The sequence below is a fragment of the Castor canadensis genome, chromosome 8 (genome assembly GCF_047511655.1).
Source record: "Castor canadensis chromosome 8, mCasCan1.hap1v2, whole genome shotgun sequence".
Lineage (NCBI taxonomy): Eukaryota > Metazoa > Chordata > Mammalia > Rodentia > Castoridae > Castor > Castor canadensis.
The window spans coordinates 90,716,532-90,740,188 of NC_133393.1; the positions used below are offsets into that span (position 1 = coordinate 90,716,532).

Sequence of the window (23,657 nt, forward strand, 5' to 3'; positions counted from 1 at the left end):
CAAATGAAAGTCTCAGTGTGTTAGTCTTAGGTACATGAGGTTTAAATGAGCTTTTAAGACCCAAGCCTGTTCATTTTTGCAGATAAGAAAACTGAGGTCCAGAGAGGGCAAGGCCTGACCCAAAGTCACTATTCCTATCAGGCCAAGCAGAAGCTAGAATTCAAATACTATTTGTCCCCACTTCTTCCTTCGCCTTGTGTCTTGCTGATGTGTGTTCCCACCAGAGGCACAAAAGCTGGATTCTTTCCTTTGTCTGAGTTTAGACCCATCTCCCTAGAATTTTGAAAACACATAAAAGGAGCGGCTTAGCCTAGGGGAGACTCTTTTCTGTGTCGCGGGCGCCGCCTGGTGGAGTTGCGAACTCATCAGCCACAGCTGCAATCCCAGACCTGGTTACAACTGATTCCCTCCGGCCAATTTTACTCAAAGAAGGCGGGATTGGGAGTGGGTGGGATGGGGAACCTGGACTCGCCTTGCACAAGACTCCTCCCGCTCCAGTCTTCCAGTTCCACTTCTCTTTCTAGCCAGCCCGCCTCCCTCACCATATAGATAGCGGGCAAAGACAGAGTCTTGAGTCTGGGGGGCGGAGGGCAGAACGAATCCAGACTTTATTGTCAAGGAGAAGGAAAGGGGAGGGTGAAGTGGAGGGCCGGGGTTGCTACATTGTCAAGCAGAAAGAGTTGATGGGGAGGGGAAGGCCAGTAGGGACCGGTCCCCCTCCCAGGTCGGCTGCTGGAAGGGCTGACAATACGGAAACCACAGAAGGGGTGGAGGTGTCACGCCCCCGCCCGAGTTGTGCAGTGGAGGTGTCACGGGAGAGGACAGCCATGAGGTCTAGGAGCTGGGATAAGGGAGGCTACAGACTCGGCGAATCCTGCGGAAAGGGGAGGGGCGGGGGCGAGGCTTCTATTGCTTTTTGCTCACAGTTTTGCGGAAGGCGAGGCGGGCGTGGGCTTGGACTGGACACCCCTTGCCCCCCTCGGTACCCCTTGGGCGATGGGTGCTGGTGAAAAGAATGGAACCCGGACTAGGGAGGACGGAGCGAGGGAAGGGTCTATGGGGGCATCTCCTTGGTCCCACCCAAGTGCCAGAGATGCCCCCAAGTGCTGCCCCTCCGATGGGCCTGGCTAGACCTGGGGCTGGGGCATGGTGCGGGGCGGGCACAGTGAGGTTGCAGGCGGTAACACCAAAGTGCTTATGAGGGACCTAGGATCCCGCCTGCTCCCCTCCCCCTGCGGAGGACGGGGGTGTTCACGGAAGCGCTTCAGTTTGGGGTGGAGGGCCGGAGTCCCAGAGTCCGCTTATTGCCAAGAAAATCCATTTCCTCCCCCACCCCGGCCCCTGACCATGGCTTGTGAACCCCATTTTGTGCTAGGTTTGGGGGAGGAAGGGCTGGATGGACATGGCTTTTGGGAGGGGGGTGTCTCCAAGGAGACTTGGGGGTGAGACGGACCCCCCTTTTCTACGGGAGAGGGAAGGGCAGGGGGCGGGGTTCCCTGAGATCTGGGGTGTTCCCCCCCTTCTGAAGCCTCCCTCCCCCGCTACCCCTCCCCTTTCCTGGAACCCCGTACCTCGGGGTGGGGTGGGGGAGGAGAGATCATTCAGGGAGTGCCGGGAGGAGGGACGGGCTGGGAGCCCGGAGGCCTGGGTCCCGGCTGGAGGTGGAGGGTTGAATGGGAGGGGTTCAGGGTTGAGGTCAGTAAGGAGAGAAGAGGATGGGTCCGTGCGCAGTTCGGATGGGCCCGGGTGCCGGGTGGAGCAGGGGGTGGGTGATCGGCGGTCCCTGCAGAAGAGGTGCGGCCGGAGCTGGACGCAGGGACAGCGGGGAGCCTGCTGCCGCTGCCATGACTGCAGCCACCGCCAGGGGGCTGGGGAGCAGGCCGCCGGCCAGGGACTTGGGGAGCTCCTTGGAGAAAGTCAGCGTGCCCTGCAGCCAGGAGAGAGGAGGGAAAAGAGAGGTCATCCGGCGGTCTTGCAAACACCACCTTTCCTGGCCCCGGCCCGCGTCCCTCTTTTCAATTCACCCAGGTCCTCCCGTGGCCCAATTCCCCAGTGCCCAGTCCTCACCGCCAGCTCCCCGGCACCCCTAGGCTTCTTGTGACGGCTCAGTAGTGGGTTGGGCTTCCCGGCCACGCCATCTCGGTGCCGCCGGCTGGAGATGTGCTGAGGGGAACGAGTGGGTAGTGGGCTGTGAGCCCCGGGAAAAGGGCAATCATGAAAGGGCAAGGTCATAGCTTGGATAATAGGCACTTCAGGCACCGGGTACACCCCCTTCTTTGACACAGGGGTCAGAGCCTGAAGAAGGACCCCTACCAAGGCTCCTAGTCTCCCTTTCCCTTAGCAGGTAGAACTCCCCAGAATTCCTGGGAAGAACCTTGGACGCACCTGTTTTAGTTGTACCTCCGAGTTGACCTTGACGTTGCAGATCTCACAGTGGAAGGTTCGGTCCTGGGCAGGAGCCTCTGGCTCCCCAGGGGTGGGAGGCCCCAGTCGAGGGTAAGCCTTAATGGGCCCCAGCCCACTTCGGGCCTCTAGAATTGTCTTGTGCTTAGTACCTGGAGCCCACAGAGGACAGGAAGTAAGGGGTAGAGGAAAAATTCTCCAGGCCTACCAGGCCTTAAGTGCTCACATTCCAGGTTACAATATGGGAGTGTGTGGGGGCAACTGTAGGATTTTTCCAAGCCTCTTGGGTTCTTCCCAAACACAAGGTGGGCCAGAGGAGAGTCAGGTGAAAGAAGGTGGAGGGGGAGCTGAGGAAGCTACTAAGGGATGGGGAGGTGGCTGAGAAAGGAAGTAGGCTGGAAGGTCTTAGAGAATCTGGGGATGGAAGCTAGAAGAATTAAGTAATAAAATGCAGGGGCCAGGAATAGGAGAGTGTGGTTGGAGGCAGGGAGTCCATACCTTTGTTATGTGCCTCAAGCTGAGACAGGGAGTTCACAGCCACCTTGCATAGCGCACAGTAGAGCAGCCTCTTAGCTTTCTCCTCTTCTTCCTTGCTACCTCCAGGTAGGGAAGCTGGGGCTGAAGTCCCCCCATCACCTTTGGTTACACCCTGGCCAGTCTCTGGAACACTGGGAGGGGATGGGGAGCCAGGTTGTTTCTCTGGGGATCCTGGGGCTGGACCCAATCCATTCTCCATGGAAACTGTTGGGGGAGAAACATGAGGGTCATCCCAGATGGCTCTTGGAGAAGACTCTTTATGTGGAGACCCACCCCCATTTCCTGGAGGGCAGGGACCCAGGAATCCCCACCCTGTGACAACATGCATGTTCTCATGCCCTGGGCCAGAGCCAAATGTAGTTCGGCTGCCACTGGCTGGGTGTGAGACTCCAATGCCTGACTTTTTCCCCATAAACTTAGAATGGACAAGGGGGTCAGTCTCCACCAGCCTACCTTGAGGGTAAAGCTGGCAGCCTGCCCAGCCAGGGGCAGAGGCATGGAGCAAGGATTCACCCCCCCCCCCAGTGGCCTGCCAGCCAGTGTGAGTTTCCTGCCAGGACAGCCCCTTCCCAGAATCCTGCTCAGCCTCCAGGGAGGCACCATGGAACTGTAGGAAGGGGCAGAACCAGCATGAGGGAAGGTCAAGAGAGACAGATGCAGGCATGGCAAAGGGAAACAGAAACAGCAGAACTGGAGAGGGAAGAAACAGGGATGCAGGCTGCTCTATAATTCATGGCTTGATTAAAGATGCACAGGCCCCAGGCCTCTGCACTGGGTTCCGGCCTCTGTACAGGGGAAACTCTAGTGCTCCTATTCTCACTCCAGCAGCTGATCCAGTTTCCGGGTCATGGGGTGGGGGAGCCCCACAGTGGAGGTAGGGAACTGGTGGGATGGGCATACCTGACCCCTGCAGGTGTCCATTTGTTTGCCCATCCTATGATTCTTTTCCTTATTTCTCTTACTCATTTCTGACATCCCCCATCTCCATCCCAGTCCAGACAGCACGTCCACGTCTCAGTCTGATAATACTTCATGGTTTAAGAAAGCAGGGCAGGTACAGTTATCCTGCTCTGTATCCTCAAAGAGATAGTGCAGGAACTAAATGAGGTAATATGTGTAAAGAACCTAGAACAGGCCTGGTGCTGGTGGCTCACATCTGTAATCCTAGCTAGTCAGGAGGCCGAGATCAGGAGGATTGCAGTTTGAGGCCAGCCTGGGGGGTAGAAGGGAGGAAGGAAGATGCTATCTCAAAAATACCCAACACAGCTGGGTGCTGGTGGCTCAAACCTGCAATCCTAGGTACTCAGGAGGCAGAGCTCAGGAGAATCAAGGTTTGAAGCCAGCATGGGCAAGTAGTTCACGGGACCCTACCTTGAAAAAACCTGTTACAAAAAAGGCCTGGTGGAGTGGCTCAAGGTGTAGGCCCCGAGTTCAAACTCCAGTACCACAAAAAAAAAAAAAAATGCTCAACACAAAAAAAGCGCTGACAGAGTAACTCAAATAGTAGAGTGCTTATTAGGGCACCAGTGGCTCAAATCCGTAATCCTAGCTACTTGGGAGGCTGAGATGGGGAGGATCGTGATTTGGGATCAGACTGGGCAAATAGTTCACAAGACCCTATTTCCAAAATAACTAGCACAAACTGGGCTGGAGGTGTGGCTCAAGTAGTAGAGCACCTGTTTTGTAAGTGTGAAGTCCTAAGTTCAAACCCCAATCCTGCCAAAACCAAACCAAACCAAAACAAAACAAAAAGAACCTTGAACAGTGCTAGTCAAGAAATGTTAACCACCACCACCATCATCATCTACATTTCCATTTTACAGAGATGTTAAACTAATCCAGAATGATCAGGCTAGGAAACAGCCAGAGCATAATTAGAATTCAGGCCTGCCCCCTTGTTCTGTGCACGCCTGAGGGTGGTTCTGTGTTGTGGGGGTGGTGGCAAGAGCGGAGGCCATGGTCCTAAGCTGCCAGTGCAGAGGCTTTCTCATTCTTCTTTGGGTAGGGTATGGCAAGAAAAACAGGCCAGGGTAGGAGGAACTGGGAACGAGGGAGATGGCAGATCTCTCTGGAGTTGGCCATAACTGACATCTGATGTGGTAATCCCAGGATGAGGGTGGCTCATATCTTCTTGTCCCCATATTCCCTCTTCTCAGTTTCTTGGAAATATGGTTAAGCATGGCCACAAGCCATGAGGGAAAAAGAATTTCAGAGTTTCTTTTTGTAAACCTGGAAAGACCTCAAAGACCTTAAGTCTCGCTGTCTTATTTGCCAGAAAAAAAAAATTCTGACACAGAAGGGTCTGGAGGTCTACCCAAGATCATCCAGGGAGTCACCTGGGTTTCTTGAACTCAGTCTTCCCTGGGGGAGCCCCAGTAGGGCTCAGATATCCTGATTCTCTTTCCCCAGGGTGACGGGCCTCTCTCTGGATTGGACGGTTCTCTTTTTCTTGGGGAGGTTTGCCAGGTGGCCTCACCCTAGCCCCTCTCTGAGTCACTGGGCAGTGGGGAGGATAGACAGTGGGGACTCTGTTGAGAGAAGCTGAGGCAGGGGATGGGTGAGAGTGAGAGTGACAGTATGGAAATTTTACATCATCATGTCTGGACTCACCTTGGGTGGGGTTGGGGGTGGGGAATGAGAGCAGAAGAAAGAAGCAGAGGAGAGTTCTGGGAAATAGGAAGAGAACAGAGAAGACAGAACAGTTGAAGAAAGTGGGGGGATTCAGACACACCTGGACGGGGGGCTGTCCCATCCCCACTTGGAGGGGTGCTGCCTGGTGGAGCTGGGTCTCCAGGTTCCCGGATGCCAGGCTCCCTGCCTCGGGTCTTGGCTGCCTCAATACCTTTGACTCGGCGGGCGTGACGGTTACCCTTGTAGTGTGCTTCAGCTTGGCTCTTTAGGGATGGAAGGAGAAAATGGAATCTGAGATCACTTTTCATCTGCTTGACCTTCCTACAGAGCTCCTTTAGGTCCTAGGGTGGACTCAGCAGGCTGCAGAGAATCTCTGTCCATACTCCTGAGATGTAAAGCCCCATGCCAGTAAGTCTGGTTATTCCTGAGGTTCACATGAACTTCTCAAGCTTGAGTCTCTGGGAATCTGGATCCCCACCTAGCCCAGGCCGCACCCCACCACCACCATCAGGATCTGGTTGCTGATTCAAGACCTCCACCTAGCCCCAAGGCAGAAGGAGGGGGACCCCAAACCTATGGAAGAATGCTAAACTGGCAGAGGCCTTGCCTGCTTTCCTCAGTCCTGGGAGCTCAGATGCCTGGGTTCTGTACTGACTACTCCCCCTCAGGTCTCATTTTCCCTAAAGCCTCTGCAGACACCCTGGAGGACCCTGGCTTCAAGCCCAGCTCTGGAGACAAGAGACAGCAGCAGAGACAGCTGTCAAAACAGAGCCACTTGATGGGGGGAGGGAAAAAGAGAGCAACGAGAGGGAAGGGCTGCCTGCTATTGGCTCCTTACCCCTCTGTCTTGTTCCTTCCACCAGTAAGTGGAGACAGGGTTGGTAGATAGGATGCCTGGGGTCCAAGCTAAACAAGAGGCTTAATGCTGGGTTGGTCTTGGCTCCACCTACTCTCTGCCCACTCCTACCCTCCACTCCCATTTGCACCCCTGCTAAGAATGTCAGTCCTGGAGCACAAGGTCACCTAAACAGGGGTAGAAATAAAAGGTGTGGATAGGCAGGAAAAGAAGATTGACAGCTCCGGGTAGAGTAGCGGTGTGCAGGGCCCAGCAGCATGAGGTGTGTTTGTGTGTGTGAGTGTGAGTGTGAGTGTGTGTGTGTGTGTGTGTGTGTAGAGAGAAACAGAAAATGCTTTTATTTCCCCCTATTCAGCAGAATGAGGCTCTGCTGTTTTTCTCCAAAAGCTCTCAGAGCTTACACCCCACAAAATCTCCTCTGGACCCAAACAGAATTCTCAGTGGAGCCTCAGCAGGAGGAGATCTGGGTGGGTGGACATGTGGGTTCGAGGTGGTTTCTATGCATGGGGAAAGTTCCATGGAAAGGATGAGGGGCTACTTTGTATGTGATTGGAGGGAGGAGAGTAAAAAATGGGGTGAAGAGAAGAGGAAGCCTAGTTAGAGGGAAGTGGGTGGGCCCAGGCAGGCGTTTAAATGAGGCCAAAGAGGACATAGGTTTTTTTTTGAGAGGGGGGGGCATAGGTTTTGCAGGGAGCCAATGACCTAACTCAGCCATGTGCCTAAGGGCCAGAGGCCACACTCCTACCCAGACATCTGTGTTTCCAGAAGCCCTGAGACAGGGATGCCCCAGTCCTTAAGTGAGGGAGAGGTTAGCCTCAGAGGATGGATTTATTCATGTCAAAACACATAGCAACTGCACATCCCTCTCAAGTGCCTTCCACAAGCCCCTGACCCTCCCTGCTCTTCCCCAGCACTCCCTTAATTCCTGCCCCTCACCCAGAGCTCCCAGCCTCTGCCCTTCCTCAAGATCCCCTGACTTCCCTGTCTCACCCACTGGGTGAGTAGTTGGACTTCTTACCTGAGAATTGAAGCGGATTTGACAGACATTACAGGAAATGACGGGCCGCTTGGTCTTGAGCAAGGGCCCCCCAAAAGTGTGGGAGAGCACAGCCTTCTGCACAGGGTCCATCTGTGGAGGCAGGCTGGGGTGAGCCAGGAGCCCCAGCACAAGCTCATGTCTATCATCCCACCCCTCCCCCACCCTGCAGCAGCTGGGTTGAACCAAGGTCCCAGAGTCTCCTCCCATCCCTCAGTATGCCTGATGACTGAGCTGGGTCCTCAGATTCTCCCCAGCCTAATCTTCACAGTACTCTAAGGGATCTGATAGAGTCACTGGCCCAAATGCTCCCATTTCACAGAATGTAGAAGTTATTTGTCCAAGGTCACACCATGAGTTAAGAGCACAGCTGGAACCTGAACTTGGATTCCTGACTTGGTTCATTTTATACCATGAAGGTACCATTCTGTTACCTTGACCCATATCCTTTAGCTAAGCCAACCTTTCAGAGGCCCACTGACAGAAGTCCCAAGGCACCTTAGATACTAGGGACATCAGCTGATCCTTGTGGTCCCACTGTGGGTAAGACTGTCTGCCAAGCCCAGCCTCTGGTCCCAGGAGACAGATGTTCCCAGCTTCCCATCTCTGGGCCCCAGCTTGACCTAACATACTGACTCTCTGAACCTCTTTAAGTAAAATAGCAGCTTCTAAAGGGAATAAAAAGTTTATGAGAGAATAGGTGGCTGTAGCGAATAATGGAGAATAAGAGGGGACCTGGACAGCTGGCCTGGCCTGAGGCAGCCTAGGGATCTCCTGAACCCTCCCTCCCTGATCAACAGGGCTTCTGGGGCAGGGCTGTGGGGTGGGTGGGATTAGGAACCATTTCTGCCTCCACCCTGGGTCAGCAGATGTCTCTGCAGTCTCCTGCCAAGAGTTCACATGAGAGGAGGAGAGGACGGGAGTTTCTCTGAGGACTTCTGCTATCAGGGGATGAAGCCAAGGGCCTAGAGACATGGAAACAGCCTCTGAACAGTCCACTTCCCTTACGTCCCTAAGGGGCCAGGGAGGGGCAGGACTGGAATGCAGCTGTGGCTGAGGAGGATTGAGTGATGGCTGGGTCCTTCATAAGAATGAGGGCTGAAACCTTATCTTACAGGTGGAGTGAATCAAGTAAGAGACAGTTGCTGGGCACTCTGGGGTCTTTAGCTCCTCAGTTGAGCCCTCCCTGTGCACAGGTTTCAGGGTTCTGCAAGAATCATGGCAAGAGACAGAATATGAAGCACAGTTTGGAAAACTTAGACATCTTGACTTTCCTCACCTCCCTACAGGAGTCTTGCTGTCTGGTTGGGGTTTGTGTCAGGAAAGTGGCTCCAGCATCCCTGGGAGCTGGGTACAAGCCTCACCTCATTTTGGTAAATAGTGGATGGAGGAATCATGACAGAGTTCAGATAATTGGTCTGACAAATGTCAGACTTACCCTTGGCTTACCCCTGGCTGGAAGCAGCCCCTCTCAATGGCTGTCTTCTTACCTCCCCATGAGCGTCCCAGAGCCCTAGTCACATCCAAGGAAAAGAGAAGAATGGGTGTGTCTGCGTGTGTTAGGCAGGCTGTGATCAATCTGTGCATGGGTGGAGTGTGAATGAGTGTCATGTACTGTGTGTACATCATTATGTATCAACATTTCTGTGTTGGGGGCTTTGCTGACACCATGAATGGTCAGGTTGTGTAATCTTCAGCTGTGTGTTTGTGTGAGTGTATGATGTGTTTGGCAGAAAGAAAGACAGACCAAGTTAGAAACAGACTTTAATCAGAAAGGGGAGACAGACTGCTGCTCTCAGCCTCCAGGTCTCAGTTCTTATTCACAAGCCCCCAACTCTGCCCCAGGGTTCTCCTAGCCTGGGCTTCCTCACATGCTGGGTGGGGAATGGGAATTCAGCCCAGGCAGAAACCCAATCTAGGCCAGGAAACTTAAGTCGCATGAAAACAGTAGGGAGAGAGGAGTAGGATAGAGAGGAGAAAGCAGTCTCCCAGTTCTGTTTTTGCCCACCCCGTCACCCCAGCCTGCTCCCAAGAAGGGCTGAGGACCCAGGACCCTGAGGATGAGTTGTGGACTGACCATCCCAACCTCCATCTCCTGAAAACAGTCTTTGTCCCACCTGGGTCCCTTGTCCATGTTGAGAATTTAATGTGTACAGCCTTCTCCCCAGATGAAAGTCCAGAAACAAATTAGGGGTGGAATTGGGGGGGGCAGCAATGGAGTCAGACTGACCCTCTCCACCTTCTCCTCCAGGAACTGAGGAGACATTGGGCTGAAGGTGAAGTTTCCTGGGCCAAATCCTGATGCAGGTGGAATGTGAGCTACTGAAGTGGTGCTCCAGGCCAAGGTCAGGAGGCCCTGGTGACCTAGATGAAGGTTCCCTGGAGAGGGGTGGAGGCCATCATCTGCCAGAGCCCATCTTACTCCAGAGCCCCTTCTCTGGGACGTTGGCTCAGATACTGCCTGGAAAAGTCCCCTAACAGTCACCTCCCACCTGCCCTCCAATAGCCGACATGAAGGGGAATGGCTCCCTGAAGCTAGGGCAAAATGAATCAGGAAGGGCAAGGGAGAAACCAGATCACGAACAGGAGGAGCGGGGCTATCATTATATTTTCTTCCATTGCCCTTTATCTGATGGAATCTGCAGCCCCTTGTTTGACCACCTCAGTTTCCACCCTCTCAAAATAAGGCGACAGGGGAATGAGAGTGGAATCTCAGGGATGTAAAGACCTGAGGAACAGGCAATATAGACAGAGGAAAGAGAAGGAACTAGGGGGTGTCTAAACAGCAGGTGGAAGCTGGTGGGAAAGGGATGCTGGGAAGGGGCCAAGGCTGGTTAAGAGGGATGAGCAGCGTGGTCATTTGAGGGTAGGTGTAAGATCTGATGGTAAGTCTGAAGATCTGGGGGACTCCAAGGACCTGGGAAACAGAGGTTAGGGTATCCAGTAAGGTGGCAGTAGTCAGGGGCGCTAGCTGGGATCCAGAGATTGGTTAGGGCCGCGCCGATGTGGGGGATGGGCGGACAACCCGAGGACTGGGCGAAGGGAGAGGTAGCCAGCCCCGCAGGGCGGGTGGGGATGGGGTGGGGGGGCGCTGCGGCAGCCGCGGAGCTCGGGGAGGGGAGGGGCCGGGTGGCTTACCCTGCGGGACCCTGGGGGCCGCGGCTCCATGGCCCGGGGTGATGGACCCGGGCGGGGGGCGAGCCTGGCCGGCCGGGCAGGCCGGGTACGCAGCGCTCGTTGCCCGGGCGGCTCGGGGCTGTGAGGCCCGGCCGGCCCAGAGAAGGGGAGGCGGCGCCGGCCGGGTCCGGAGCCCGCCCCGGAGGCGGGGCGGAGGGCGGGCCGAAAACTGGGGCGGGGCCAGGGAGCCGGAGAGGAATGAAGGGGGGCTAGGACGAAAAGAGGAGAGCAGATGATGTCCACTACCAGACACTGCTTCCAGGAAAGACGCTGCCTTGGCGAGGTTCCACTCGGCCCGACGGCGGGGCACTGACCTGATGACCTCGACTCCCTAAACTGGGGTTCCTTCTTGGGTTCATTGGCCCCACAAATCCTACGGAAGACTCTGTTTGTCCAGCTGTCCTCGGAGGACAGCCTTTCTTCCTAGTCTCCAGACTACACTTTTCCAGTTACATTTGCACACAGACACTATGCTGCTGCCTTTTACAAGTCGCTACCCTTATAGGAATGGGAAACAGAGTCCAAGTAACCAGGAGTCTCAGTGACTCCTCCGCCGGTGGATCCGGGGGCAACTGGAGCAGAAGCGACCTCAGATTGGGGACAACGTCCTAACCTCTTCCCATCTCCCCTTGCCCGCCACCTGCTCGAGCACCAGCTACCCAGAGCTACGCTTCGTGCACTTACCGCCCTCTGGCGGTCGTGTCTAGGGCAGCACTGGGGGGTGAGCGGCAGGAGGGCAAACCAGCCCCCATCCACCCCAGACACCACATTCTCTCTGGACAGGGCCTGGGATTCCCACTCTCTCATCTCTTGGTCTCACCCCTCCCATTCCACCTACTGTAGGCAAAGAGATGAGTGAAGCAGGGGACTGGATCCAGAGAGAGGCTGGCTTTGGGAGACTGTGAGGGACGTCCAAGGGCAGAGGGAAGCAGTGAAGTAAGAGAAGAATGAGGGGAGACAGTAATAACGGAGGGGCCTAAAGGGATTGAAACTGCCCAAATAAGAGAGAGAGCAGGAGGTAACAGCACACCGGAAGGGAGAAACTCTGCCATGAATAAAACCACCATCTAATATTGACTGAGCCCCTGGAATGTGCCAGCTCTGTATTGAGCTAGTTGCATGGATTATTTAATTAAATCATCACAGCCACTATTTCAAGTAAATATTGTTATTATTTTCATTTTATAGACGAAGGAACTGAGGGTTAGGGAGGTTAAATAATTTGCCCAAGGTCATAAGCTAGTAAGTGGCTGAACTGGGATTTGAATTTAAACCTGGGCAGCTTGACTCCAAAGCCATGTACTTAACTGCTGCACAGTACTTCCAAAGGCCTATCCGCAGCTTTTCTGCAGTCCTCATTTCCCTGCAGAATTTGACACTATTGATGCAGCCTGCCACACACTCTCTCTTGGCTTTTCCAACTCTACAGGAACATATTTTCCTCCCCACCTCCTCTAGTGGCTCCTCTTCTTCCTTTTCTGGAGCCTCCCTCTGGTCTCACTACCTAATTCTGTTTGTTCCCCAAGGTTGAGGCCTTGACCCTCCTACCTTTCTCTTTCTGCTTCCCCTTAAATAAAAATAATAGTAGTGTAAAAATTATGGCAGTTAACGCTGAGCATTTGCCTGTGGTAGGCTGTATGACTGTGTAATGTGATTCATGCAACCTTGAAAGTTAATACTATTACTATACCCCTATTTTGTTTGTCTTGTTTTTTTTGAGATAGGGTTTTGCTATTAGACCAGGGTGCTTCGAGCTTATGGTCCTCCTGCCTCAGTCTCCTAAATGCTAAGATTATAGGTGTGTGCCCACCTTTTATAGCTGATAAACTTAGGGGTCAGGATGGTTAAATGACTTGCCTGAGGGTACACAACCAGTATTTTGGGATATCAATTCACAGTCTGCCAATCAGATGCCAAAGATGGTGCCTTTCAGCCTATATTCCACTCATGTTCATGGCTTTATTACTATTTTTATTTTTATTCTTTTGGTGATGCTGGGGTTTGAACTCAGGGCCTCTCACTTGCTACACAGGTGCTTTACCACTTAAGCCACTCCACCAAGACTATATTATTTTTTGTTGTTGTTTTTTTGAGACAGTTTTGAAACTGACTATCTAGCTCAGGCTGCCTACATGGAGCATGAACTCAACATGCTCCAGTTTCTACATCCCAAATGCTGGAATTAGAGGCATGTACCACAATACCCAGTCTTTTATTCACTTTTTTTAGTGGGGTGGTAGAGATGGAATCTAAGGCCTTATGCATGCTAGGCAAGTGCTCTACTACTGAGCTCCACCCTCAGCCCCCTATGCCCATGGCTTTAAAGAGCTCTGCCGGAAGTAGTGGAGTCAAGAACCCTTCCCGAGTCAGAAACCCTGGATTATTTATGTGAATGGACCAAGTAGCTGTATAATCTTAGACTAGTCACTTAACCTCTCTAGGTTTGTATTTCTTCATCTATAAAAGGGGGGGACAATGATAGGCTTGTTGAGACCTGAGGTAAGTGCAAGTCAGGTATCTAGATGGGGGAAAGCATTTCCTGACGTTACGTTCCAGTCACACTCAATCAGTTGCATTTTCTCAAATGTTCTTTTCTAACTCTGGTTCATGCAATTTGCTTCAACCTAGAATGTTCTCTAAGGCTACTTTTAAAACCCTATTAGGTTCATACCCCAGTACTGCGAAAACAAAAAACAAACAAACACAATAAAATCCTACTGACAAGTTGGGCATGGTGGTGTATGCCTGTAATCCCAGCACTTGGGAGGCTGAGGCAGGAGGATCCAGAGTTTGAAGCCAGTCTAGGCTATATAGCGAGTCCCTATCTCAAAACCCAAAATCAAAACCAAACCAAAACAAAAATCTTACTAATAATTCTTCAAAGTCAAAATCATGTCATATGTCTCCAGTTAGATTAGGTCCTTTTTTTCTTCCCCTCTGCTCCCTTTTTTTTCTGTTTAACTCTGTTGGTACCTTAGGCATCTCCACATCCAGCAAGTCTTTCTTTCTTTCTTTTTTTTGGGGGTACTGGGGTTTGAACTTAGAGCCTTCACCTTGAGCCATTCAACCAGCCCCTTTTTGTGAAGGATTTTTTTGAGCTAGGGTCTTGCGGAACTGTTTGCCAGGGCTGGCTCAGCAAGTCTTTCTTAATGTCCCCTTGGGCTCCATGCAAGCTAAATGCTTCTGACATGACTCTGCAGCACTATAACTGTTAACCTGCTATTATTCCTACTAAACTGTGAGCTCCATAAGGTCAAGGACTCAGTTCTCTGTCCTTAAGAATGCCCAGAACATAATAGGTGCTCAAATAGTTTTAAAAATTAAATCTTTGCATCTCTGTGACAATATTTAAAACTATCCCTCTGTTTTGCCATATACATACATGTCTGTCTTTCTCCCCTGAAAGACAGGACTATGTCACTGGGTGCTTGTGGCTCATGCCTGTAATCCTAGCTACTCAGGAGGCAGAGATCAGGAGTGGTTCAAAGCCAGACTGGGCAAATAGTTTTCGAGACCCTATCTCAAAAAAAACAAAACAACCAAAAAAGGGGATGGTGGGGTGGCTCAAATGGTAGAATCCTTGCATAGCGAGTGTGAGTTCAAACCTTAGTACTGCCAGAAGAGACAGGACTGTCTATATTTACCCTCCTGTCTCTGTGTGTCTAGAACAGTGCCTCTCTTATCATCAGTGCTCTGTTTTCTCATCTGTAAAATGAGGATAATAGCAACAGCCTCCCCAAAGGGTATTATAAAGGTTAAGATATGAAAAGCACTTTGAAAACTTCAAAGGACAATGCAAATGGTGGTTTGGGGGGTCTTTGGGTGGCGATTTGGGGAAGCAGTTAAGGTATAAAGAGAACTCTATTTGGAGTCAGATGCTATGGGTTCGAATCATAGGCACATACTGTGGCAACTTATATGAAGTTCTAACCTCTTCTGAGCCTTGGTTTCTGTTGTCCTGTTTGTCAAACAGAAATAACAGTGCCTACTTGTTGGGCTGTTGCAAAGATTCAATGAGTTTCACATAGTAACGGGCCGGGTGCCAGCTCGCTCTGTGTGTATTTATGGCTGAATGTGGTTTGACAGTGGATGACTTGAGTTGAATAATGCTGATTCCCCCTAAACCTTTAGCTTCAGCTCTCTCCCCAGGCCTCAAATTCCAGCTGTGTGTTGGAACTTTTTGGATCAGTGTCCTACTGTACATCTCCTCAGCAAGTTCTAAAGTGACCTCAGCACCCTCAGTACAAATAGCTTCCTCAGAACTGGTAGTGTGGCTCAAGTGGTAATAGCACCTGCTTTGCAAGTGGAAAGCCCTGAGTTCAAACCCCAGTCTCACCAAAACCAAAAAACAAAACAAATAGCTTCCTCCCCCAACTCCTGTCTCTGTCAGTGGTGACTTCTTCCTCCCTGTCACAAAGGCCTGAACGCTGCAGTTGTCTTTGGCTCACCCTTTCTTCTCTCCCCTACACCCCTAATACTAGTTGGTCACATGGCCTGTCAGTATTTCCTTGGAAACAGTTCACTGGTCCTCCCTTCCTCTCCCTTACATGGCCACTGCTCCTGGCCCATTCTAACTTTCCTTGGGACCTGCATTGCTAGGACAGCCTCCTCCAGGCTTTGCTCCCTTCACCAGGCTGCCTTACTCACCTCCCTCCACCACTGGTCTTATCAAGTCACTCTCCTGCTCAAGAATGGGCAGTAGCTCTCAATTTCATATTGTATCAGATCTAGACAACTTTGCCAGCCCTTTAAGCCCTACCTGTTGAGTGTCCATTCAGCTGTGGGTTCCAGAGAGCTGGAACTTCAAAACAGCCATACTCGCCTTCCTCCGTGTTCCTCTTTCTGACTCAGCATCTGCGCTCCTCACCCCCCAGCCATCACCAGTTTAGGTCTCTACTTCTGTGGATGGCAGGGCAAGCCACTGGAGGACTGAGTGACATAACTCACAGCAAACCTTGTCTGGTCCCTAGCAGATCTATTATTATTGTTGTTAATGGTATACCACAGAGCCAATGAAGTAAGCAAGATGGGGTCATAAGCAGAGAGGAAGAGTTGAAAGCACAGGAGGAGAAGACAGGGATGGGTTGGGAAGAAAAGGGGCCTGGCACAGGAAGGTGGGGAAAGTGGGTGGCAGTACTCACAGTGCTGTAGTTGCCAAAGAGGCCCAGGGTGGGTGCCGGCTCCAGTGGGAAGGGCAGGATCTGCTTGAGGTCCAATGGGGGCTGCATGATGGGGGGCTGCCGCAGCAAAGGAAGGGGCCCTGCCCGGCTCAGGCTGCCTGAAGGGCAGAAGAAAACATTCTGTGGGGTAGGAAGATTAAAGCAGTCCCACTCCCCAGCTAGGGCCCCCACACTCAGAGGTACAACCCCCCCCAGGGTATGCACATGTCTGACCAACACACACTTCTGCTGGTTCTCAAACAATGGAGCAGGTCTGTTGTGGGCCTGGGGGAGAGCACAGTCCTTGCTTCCCTTCTGGGTGGCTTTCACTTCCCCCTTCTCCAGTCTCCCTCCCTCCCCCAAGATTGTTAGGCCCTTTGCAGACCAGGAGAAAAGCCTAGACTTTCTTTGCAGGCTGCCTCTCACCCAGTCAGGAACTCTGAGCCCTAAGCCCCTGGACACTTCCTTATTCTCTTGTCTTGCTCTTCCCAGGGAATCGGAAGGTTTGGTATCATTCCAGGAAGAACAGAGTCAAGTGGGTGATTTATCCTACTTCCCAGAGGGGGACACTGACGCCTAGATTTGAAGGGGGAAGTGCTGAATCTGTCAGGATCCCTAGAGTTATGATTTGATCCCAATCATAATTCTTAATTAACTGTGACATCTCTGGGGGCAGGCAGTGGGTGGGTGGCATTTTCTCTGAGCCCCTTTCCAGCCCTCCCTGGCTCCAGCCCTCTCTGGGAGTGCTGGGCTCTAGCTCTGCAGGAGGAAACACTGCCCAGGCCTCTGGGAGGGGAACACCTTGGTTTGACCCCAAGGGGAAATGAAAGTCCAGGCCAGCCGCTCAGTTCAATACCCTCTCCTGAAACTTCTCCTCCCCCTAGAGTCTTGGGAGGAACTCTACCAAGTTCCAAAGGGGCAGCCCAGAGGCATTCAGGACCCTCTGGGCTTTCACAGTTTCCTCCTGTGACCCACTGTCCACCAGCTGTGGAGCTCTGGCTGCCTTCCACTTCTCCAGTAACCCCCTGCCAGCAACAGGAGTTCCCAGGAACAAAGGCAAACACAGGAGGCTGCATGCCTGGCCCTGTCCTACCTTGACCTTCCTAGGGCAGGGGGTCCCCAGGATCCTTTCCTATTCCCTCCATAGAGAGGACCCCTTTCATACCTTTGGTTTCTGGTGCCTGCTGCCCCTAGGCAGTGGCCTGGCCCTGGCCCCCCAGGGGCCTGGGCCTGATAGTGTCCCCTTCCCTTGGTTCTGCCCTCTGCCCCCTCCTTCGCCATCCCCCTCCCCCAGCCCAGTCAGTAGGATCAGCCAATCAGAGTCCTGGAAAAGTGGGGCAGAGGGGAGGGCGGGGGAGCAGGGATTAGGGGAATCTGAGGCGAGAGGGAGGGAGTGGGGAGGGCTCAGGCACAGCTGGGGGCAGGGAGTTGGTCCAGAAAGGTCTGGAGGGGTCTGTCTTTTCCATTCCATGCCAGGAGTGGTGCCTAAGGCAGAGAGGCCAGGCTGCTAGGAGCATGGGCTTCCATATTCCAAGGCCTGAAGGAGAGGGGAGGATGCTTGACTTTGGCCCTTGAACTGCTGGGGGTCTGTATACCTTATGTCCACTTCCTCCTCTGACATCTTCAGTGTTGGGATGGGATGGGGAGAGCAGAGGTAGACAGACAGACGGACAAAAATGAGCAACAGAGAATGGGAAAGAGTGGCAGAGTAGGAATAGACAACTGAGAAAAGGGACAGAGACACCAAGAGAAGGATAGAGAACAATGGAGAGATGGAAAAAAGTGAAATGAGACATTAAAACAGAGAGACACTGCTGAGAAGTGGAGTGCAGAGCTAGACCAGGTCAGAAAGACCAAAAGGCAGAGCACAAAGAGAGTGAGAAGATAGAGAAGCAGACAGACTGGCAGCTTGACCATCTCCCCTTCCTGGTTTGTCCCCTCATGGCCTCTCCCCTGTGCCCCACCCCTCCTTACCACCTGGCATACACAGCCAGGGCAGCCTTAATGAGCCTCAGGAATGGTGAGAGAAACCTGAGTGTGCCCAGTGTCCCCAGCTTCCTGCACCCACCCCTAGCAGCTGGTTTGGGGTTGGCACTTGTCCTGCTCACAACACCCAGGACTGTAGCTTGGTTCCTTAACTAGCTCCCTGGCTTTGTTGTTGTTGTTGTTGTTGTTTGGTAGTACTGGGATTTGAACTCATGGTCTCACACTTGCTAGGCAGGCACTCATACCACTTGAGCCACTCCACTAGTGGCTTTTTTGTGTTGGGTTTTTTCGAGATAGGGTCTAATGTACTATTTGCTCAGGGCTGGCTTTGAACCATGATCCTCCTGATCTCTGCCTCGTAAATAGGTAGAATTATAGGCATGAGCTACTGGTGCCAGCATAATTCCCTGGTTCTTGACTTTTTGGACTCCCATTCTGAAACCCATCTTAGAGAGCTGAGTTCCAGAAAAAGTCACAGAAAAAAATTTGAGAAGTCACTATGTGCCAAGTCATGAACTGCATTATCACACTCAGTCTCCTGAAGTAGCTTCATCTATGAGTTGCTATGATTTTATGCAACAGCTGATAGGATTTCTTCCTTTTAGTTTTGTTTTTGTTTTGGGCAGTACTAGGGTTTGAACTCAGGGCTTTTGATTTCTTCCTTTTAGCATATGAGGAAATTGGGACTCAGAGAAGTTAAAAAACTTGGCTGTTGTCACACAGCCTGTAAGTATCAGGGCCAAGATTCAAATCAAGATCTGTAGCAAATTCTTTCTCTGCTACATCACTCCCAAGGAGCTGTAATTTAACTCTGAAGCAGAGATCTGAGCACAGGCTTCCACCTTGTTTGAGAGGATGTGGAGAGCAAGTCCCATGCATTTCCTGGGGTTGGAGTCCTCATTTTATCTCCAGAGGAGAGACAGAGGAAAACAGACGGCAGTCACTCAGCTTCCTATGGCTAGCAACTCATCTTTTCCACTTATGTGAGCCCTAAGGTGGGGAGAAGGGAAGTAGGACAGAGGGGTGAGATGAGGGTAGGAAGCAGAGTGGGTGACCAGTGGTGCATTGTCTCCTTCCCAGATTCCTGTGTCTGCTCCACTTTGAAATCTTTGGTAGAAGGGCAGATGGCAGCTTAAGGGTTGGGTGGGTAGAAACAGGGCTCTTGAGGGCTCAGTGGTAGTGTTTGCCTAGCGTGCATGAGGTCCTGGGTTCAACCCCCACCACTGCAAAAAGCAAAACAACAAAACACCTAAATGAACAAACAAACAAAAAACTCAGGGCTCTTAGTTTTATGTAGCCCTACCCTCAGCCCCCTCCCCCACCCCCCCTTTTTTTTTTTGTTAGGACTGGGGTTTGAGCTCAGGGATTCCACTTGCAAAGCAGGCGCTCTACCACTTGAGCCACACCACTTGTCAATTTACTCCGGTTATTTTGGAGTTGGAGTCTTGAACTATTTGCCACTGCCCTGGCTGATCTTGAACCTAGTTCCTCCCGATTTCAACCTCTCAAGCAGAATTATAGGCATGAGCCACTGGCACCTGGCTCCTTTTTCTGAGAATAATAGTCATGAGCCAGGCGCTGGTGGTGCATGCCTGTAATCCTTGCCACTTTGGAGGCAGAGATTAGGAGGATTGCAGTTTGACGCCAGCCTGGACAAATAGGCATGAAAAAAGCCTAGCACAGAAGAGGACTGGCAGAGTGGCTCAAATGGTACAGTGCCTAGTAATCGTGAGGCCCTGAGTTCAAAGCCCAGTATTGCCAAGAAAAAAAGAAAGTAGTTGTGACTTTTTGAGGGCTTATTCTATGCCAGTCTATTGACTGACTGATTGATTGGCTTTATGAGGCAGGGTCTCATTGTACAGCCCAGGCAGGCCTCGAACTGGGCGTGGATTTCCAGACCCAGCTTTGCCAGGCACTTTCCACACAATTTCCTGGCAGATGGTTGCACGGAGCAGTAGCTGGGTTTGTAGTTGGTTCCTCTGAGTCTCTCAGTCTCATTTCTCATCTGTCAAGGGAGAACAACAGTACCTGCCTCTCAGAGTTGATGAGAGGATTGAACGAATCCATGTCAAGTGCTGGCATGTTACAATGAAAGCTCAATAAATGTTTGCTGAATAAAGGAGTTCTCATCTGATAGATGATGACAGTTGGCTCGAAGATGGGGAGTTACTTGACCAAGGTCACACAGCTAGTGGGGGATTTGAACATGTCTGGCTCCAGAGGCAGGGCTTTGGACACTATGTTTTTTTGGATAGACTAGGGAAGGGAGGGGGAGAGGCAGGAAAATAGTAAGGCTGGGGAATCAGACAATGAGGTAAGAAATCTGGGGCTTTTGTTATCTGGTGAAATGAGAGCTGCAGGCAGGTTTGGAGAAAGAGCAGGAGAGCAAATTGGAGTGTGTGCGTGTGTGGCACCATGTTAGTCGGGGCAGGGAGGAGCTGGGGCCTGGCTGGGGCAGGCCCCTCCACAGAAACCTCATTAGACTAATTACCTCCAGCGGACAGAGCCTTACCCAACTCCATGGAGAATTGCCACATGCTTTATTGAAGACACTTCCCAAGGTGCTTCAGAGAGGTGAGCTCGCAGACACTTGGTCACATGTCCATCTGGCTATTTCTACCCCCTACTCAGTCCTAAGCAGGTCTCCCTCCCTGCAGTAAGGCACAGTCAAGCCACACCTGGCTTCCGCCCACCCAGGGCTGGTCTTTTCCTTCTCTGATCAGGTCCCCAGACTTAGCCCTTTGGCTTTCTTAGGTGGGGCTGTGGCAGCCCTGGTGGTAGGGACTGGGGAAAGAATGGGAGCGTCTGCTATGAGCTGTCTTGGGGAGTGGCTGTGTCTGGGTAGGCACTGGAACCAGAGAAGGTGTGAGGGTAGGGCTGTGAGTTGATGTTAGTCTGAAGACTGAGCCAGGGATAAGATTAAGACCAGAGAGAGATGTATTGGGGTTAAGGTTACAAGTGGTTAAGGCCCAAGGTGGTGAAAGGTGTAGGGTGAGCACTGGGTTAAAACGGAAGTTAAACTCTGGGGCCAAGGGAGAAACTGAGATCCCATCTGTAATCCATCTCTTTTTCCCTTCAGAACTTTTGGGTTCTCTCTCCTCAGAAATTCCTAAAGGACAGGAACACTTGGGTCTCATCCTCTTAACCTTCAATGCTTTTGTCCTCTTCTGCCTCAGTTCCCTCATCTGGACAGGAGGCAGGCTGAGGGCTGGAAAGACTTTGAAGTCAAAGATGAAAGAGACAAGGGGACGATTATGAACCACTAATAACCCCAGGGTAGATGTGGGTGGGGGCAGGGCCTAGAGGGAGGAGGTGGCTGGAATGGGAAGAGCTGGAGGCAGACCTTTGGGAAACATTGCCAACCTGACTGGAATGGGCCTCCCTAATGCCCCGCCCCTCATTGTGTCAAGGACTCAGTCGGAAAGGATGGTACAGAAAGGCTCAGAACAGGGAACGTGAATCCAGAACTGCCATCTAGAACGTGGGGCCCTGACTTTAGATCTTGAGCAGGGCTAGGTAGGGATATGCCGGGCAGGAACATCTTAGGGCCTCTCGAGGGCCACCTTGCACACATACTCAGGGACCTCAGCATTCAGAATTGAATACCTTAGTGTGGGTTCTGAGGGTGGGACCTGAGCTTTGGCTGGCAGCTTCCTCCCTCTCTCCTTTCTTCCTCAAAGAGGGCTGGGATGTAGTTCAATGGGAGAGCTTGTGCTTTACATATGCAAAGTTCTAGGCTCATACCAGCACCAAAAAAAAAAAAAAAAAAAAAAAAAGTATGGGCCCTACCAGGCTTCTGTGGGCTTGGCACAAGGAGGGAGTTAATTACAGTGCCCTCTGGGGAGGGGTAATTCATAGTGTCCTCCAGGGAGATGTGGTGGGGGGCCAATTTGTGGCTGGGTCCAATTTCACAGAATTTGGACCCAGGCATTTTTCCTGTGGCTAGGGTCTTGGTTGGGCTCTAGCAGGTCTGTGATGCCCTTCTCTTCAGGGCCTCCGGACTGGCGCAAGTCCTGCTTACTCTGGATACTGCCTCTGGGGCCAGAGCCCAGGATAGAGCCAGAGCGCAGGGATGGCACAGGTTGGGGGTATGCAGGGCCTGTGTGCTGAGGGGTCTGAGTCCAGTCTGTGTTGGGGAGAGTCTCTCTTGAGGGAGTATTCATAGAAGGGCACAGAATATCTTCCCCTGCTAGAAACACTCTTGGGAAGGGGGCAGGCAAGCAGCCATTCATGCCTTGGTTCTCTCATTCATTTAATAGCTATGATGCAATCCCAGGTGGAGGGGACCCAGACATAAAGTGGTAGAGAGATGGAGGCCTCCCAGGAGAAGGAGATTGAGATGGAGGAAGGAGGTTGAGAAGTGAAGTCAATGGGCTAGGCCATCAGTTGAAAGAGAAGGAAGGCAGATGAACAGCAGAGGGTCTCAAGAGAGGGATGGCAGCAGGAGCCAGTTGAGCCCTCAGGCATCAGAATGGAGCCAGGTGTCCCCAGTGGGGGGCAGGGAGACTACAGGTGTCTGGGCCTGGTGGGGGGTTCCAACCATAAACAGGGCCCAGGAACTGGCCTAGCCAGTGTGGAGGGTAGAGGTCAGAGCAGGCCTATGCACTGTGGTGGAGGCAGGGCCCAGGTTCCCGAGCTGATGCAGAGTCCAGAGCACAGCTAGGCCCTCTCCTCCCCCATCCCTGGGGCTCCCTTCCCAATGTAGGTCATGAGGATGGGGTGGCTGTGGCAGACGGGCTGTCAGAGCCCGGCGGGACTTCCCCTCCCCCACCCTCACTTTCCCCTCGCCCCTCCCTCCTCTGGTAGCCCCCCGGCCCAAGGCTGGGGTGGAGGGGAGGAAGGAAGAAGGAAAGGAAGGGCTCAGGCAGCCAGAGCAGGGAGAGAGAGGGGCAGGTCCCGGCGTGTTGGGGCAGGATGGCTGCGGAGACAGGATCTAAGCCGCAGCAGCTCTGGGATGGACAGTTTCCCACCCCCTCTTCTCCCTAGCCCCCTTATCTTCAACCCGCAGGTTCCTACCTCCCACCACACTCACCTCGAAGCTACACCCACCATCTTCTCCCCCCACCCCGCCCCGCCACTTCCTCCTTTCCCTCTTATCCTGGGCCCAGAAGGATGTCGGAGTGTCAAGGCACAGGATGGGGGAAAACGCTTGGGAGTGGTGGTGAGGGGGGAACGGATCAGAACCTTTCCCCCAACTCCACCAGGCCAGGACCAGCCCCCTCCCCCAGCCTCTCGTAGACTGTCATATAATATTCATGAGCCTCATGAATACGCAATGTTCTCATTATGGGGCGGGGGTCTCACTCCGCCTCCCCCTTCGCCACTCCCTAGATTATCGGGAGAAGCGGTAGTTTCGGGGAAGAGGAGAAGAGAGGACCCCAGATGTGAAGCCAGACGAAGGGGGAAGGGGAGCCGGTGGCTGACGGGCGGCCACAGTCACCGCGGTGCCAGGAGGTTTGGGGCGGGGGTAACCTATACAGAGGGTCCCAGGAGCCTGGAGCCCGGAGTCGCAGAGCCACTCACCGAGGATCATGCTGGGGACCCAGGCGCCCGGGGTTCCGCGTCGCTCTGTCCCGGGGGCCGTTCTGGCCGGGCTGGGGTACGGGGGGGAGGAGTCGGAGGAGGAGCAGAGGCCCGCCGAGGCGGAGCTGGGGCGGGGCTGCAGCAGGTGAAGCTTGGAGGAGGGGGGACCCGAGCACCCCGGGCTCCGCGAGGGGGCGTCCTGGCCGCCTCCCACCCTTCTGATTCCTGCCTCTGGATCTCCGGGCTTTAGGATGTCCCTGAAGCCGGGGTTGGGGGAACAAGACATCTAGACGGCTGTGTGAGGTGATGGAGGAGGGTGTAAACTAAGATGCCCCGGATCCCGGGAGGG

At 52.8% G+C, this 23,657-nt stretch overlaps 1 protein-coding gene across 6 annotated transcripts; it reads right to left on the bottom strand.

Moving 5' to 3' along the window:
- Positions 1–582: 582 nt before the first annotated feature.
- Positions 583–23,407, bottom strand: Znf385a (zinc finger protein 385A). Of its 6 annotated transcripts, none has more exons than XM_074083547.1 (8): positions 23,309–23,407; positions 15,782–15,918; positions 7,446–7,556; positions 5,672–5,834; positions 2,902–3,144; positions 2,386–2,555; positions 2,068–2,163; positions 583–1,927 (listed from the first exon to the last, which is right to left on the bottom strand). In XM_074083547.1, exons 1-8 carry the CDS (start codon positions 23,316–23,318, stop codon positions 1,697–1,699), a joined length of 1,161 nt encoding a protein of 386 aa, XP_073939648.1. In that variant the 5' UTR covers positions 23,319–23,407; the 3' UTR covers positions 583–1,696. The 6 variants fall into 6 exon arrangements, with proteins under 6 accessions (XP_073939648.1, XP_073939649.1, XP_073939650.1 ...); XM_074083548.1 differs by lacking the exon at positions 23,309–23,407 and adding an exon at positions 16,965–17,059; XM_074083549.1 differs by lacking the exon at positions 23,309–23,407 and adding an exon at positions 16,034–16,910.
- Between the last annotated feature and the right edge of the window lie 250 nt (positions 23,408–23,657).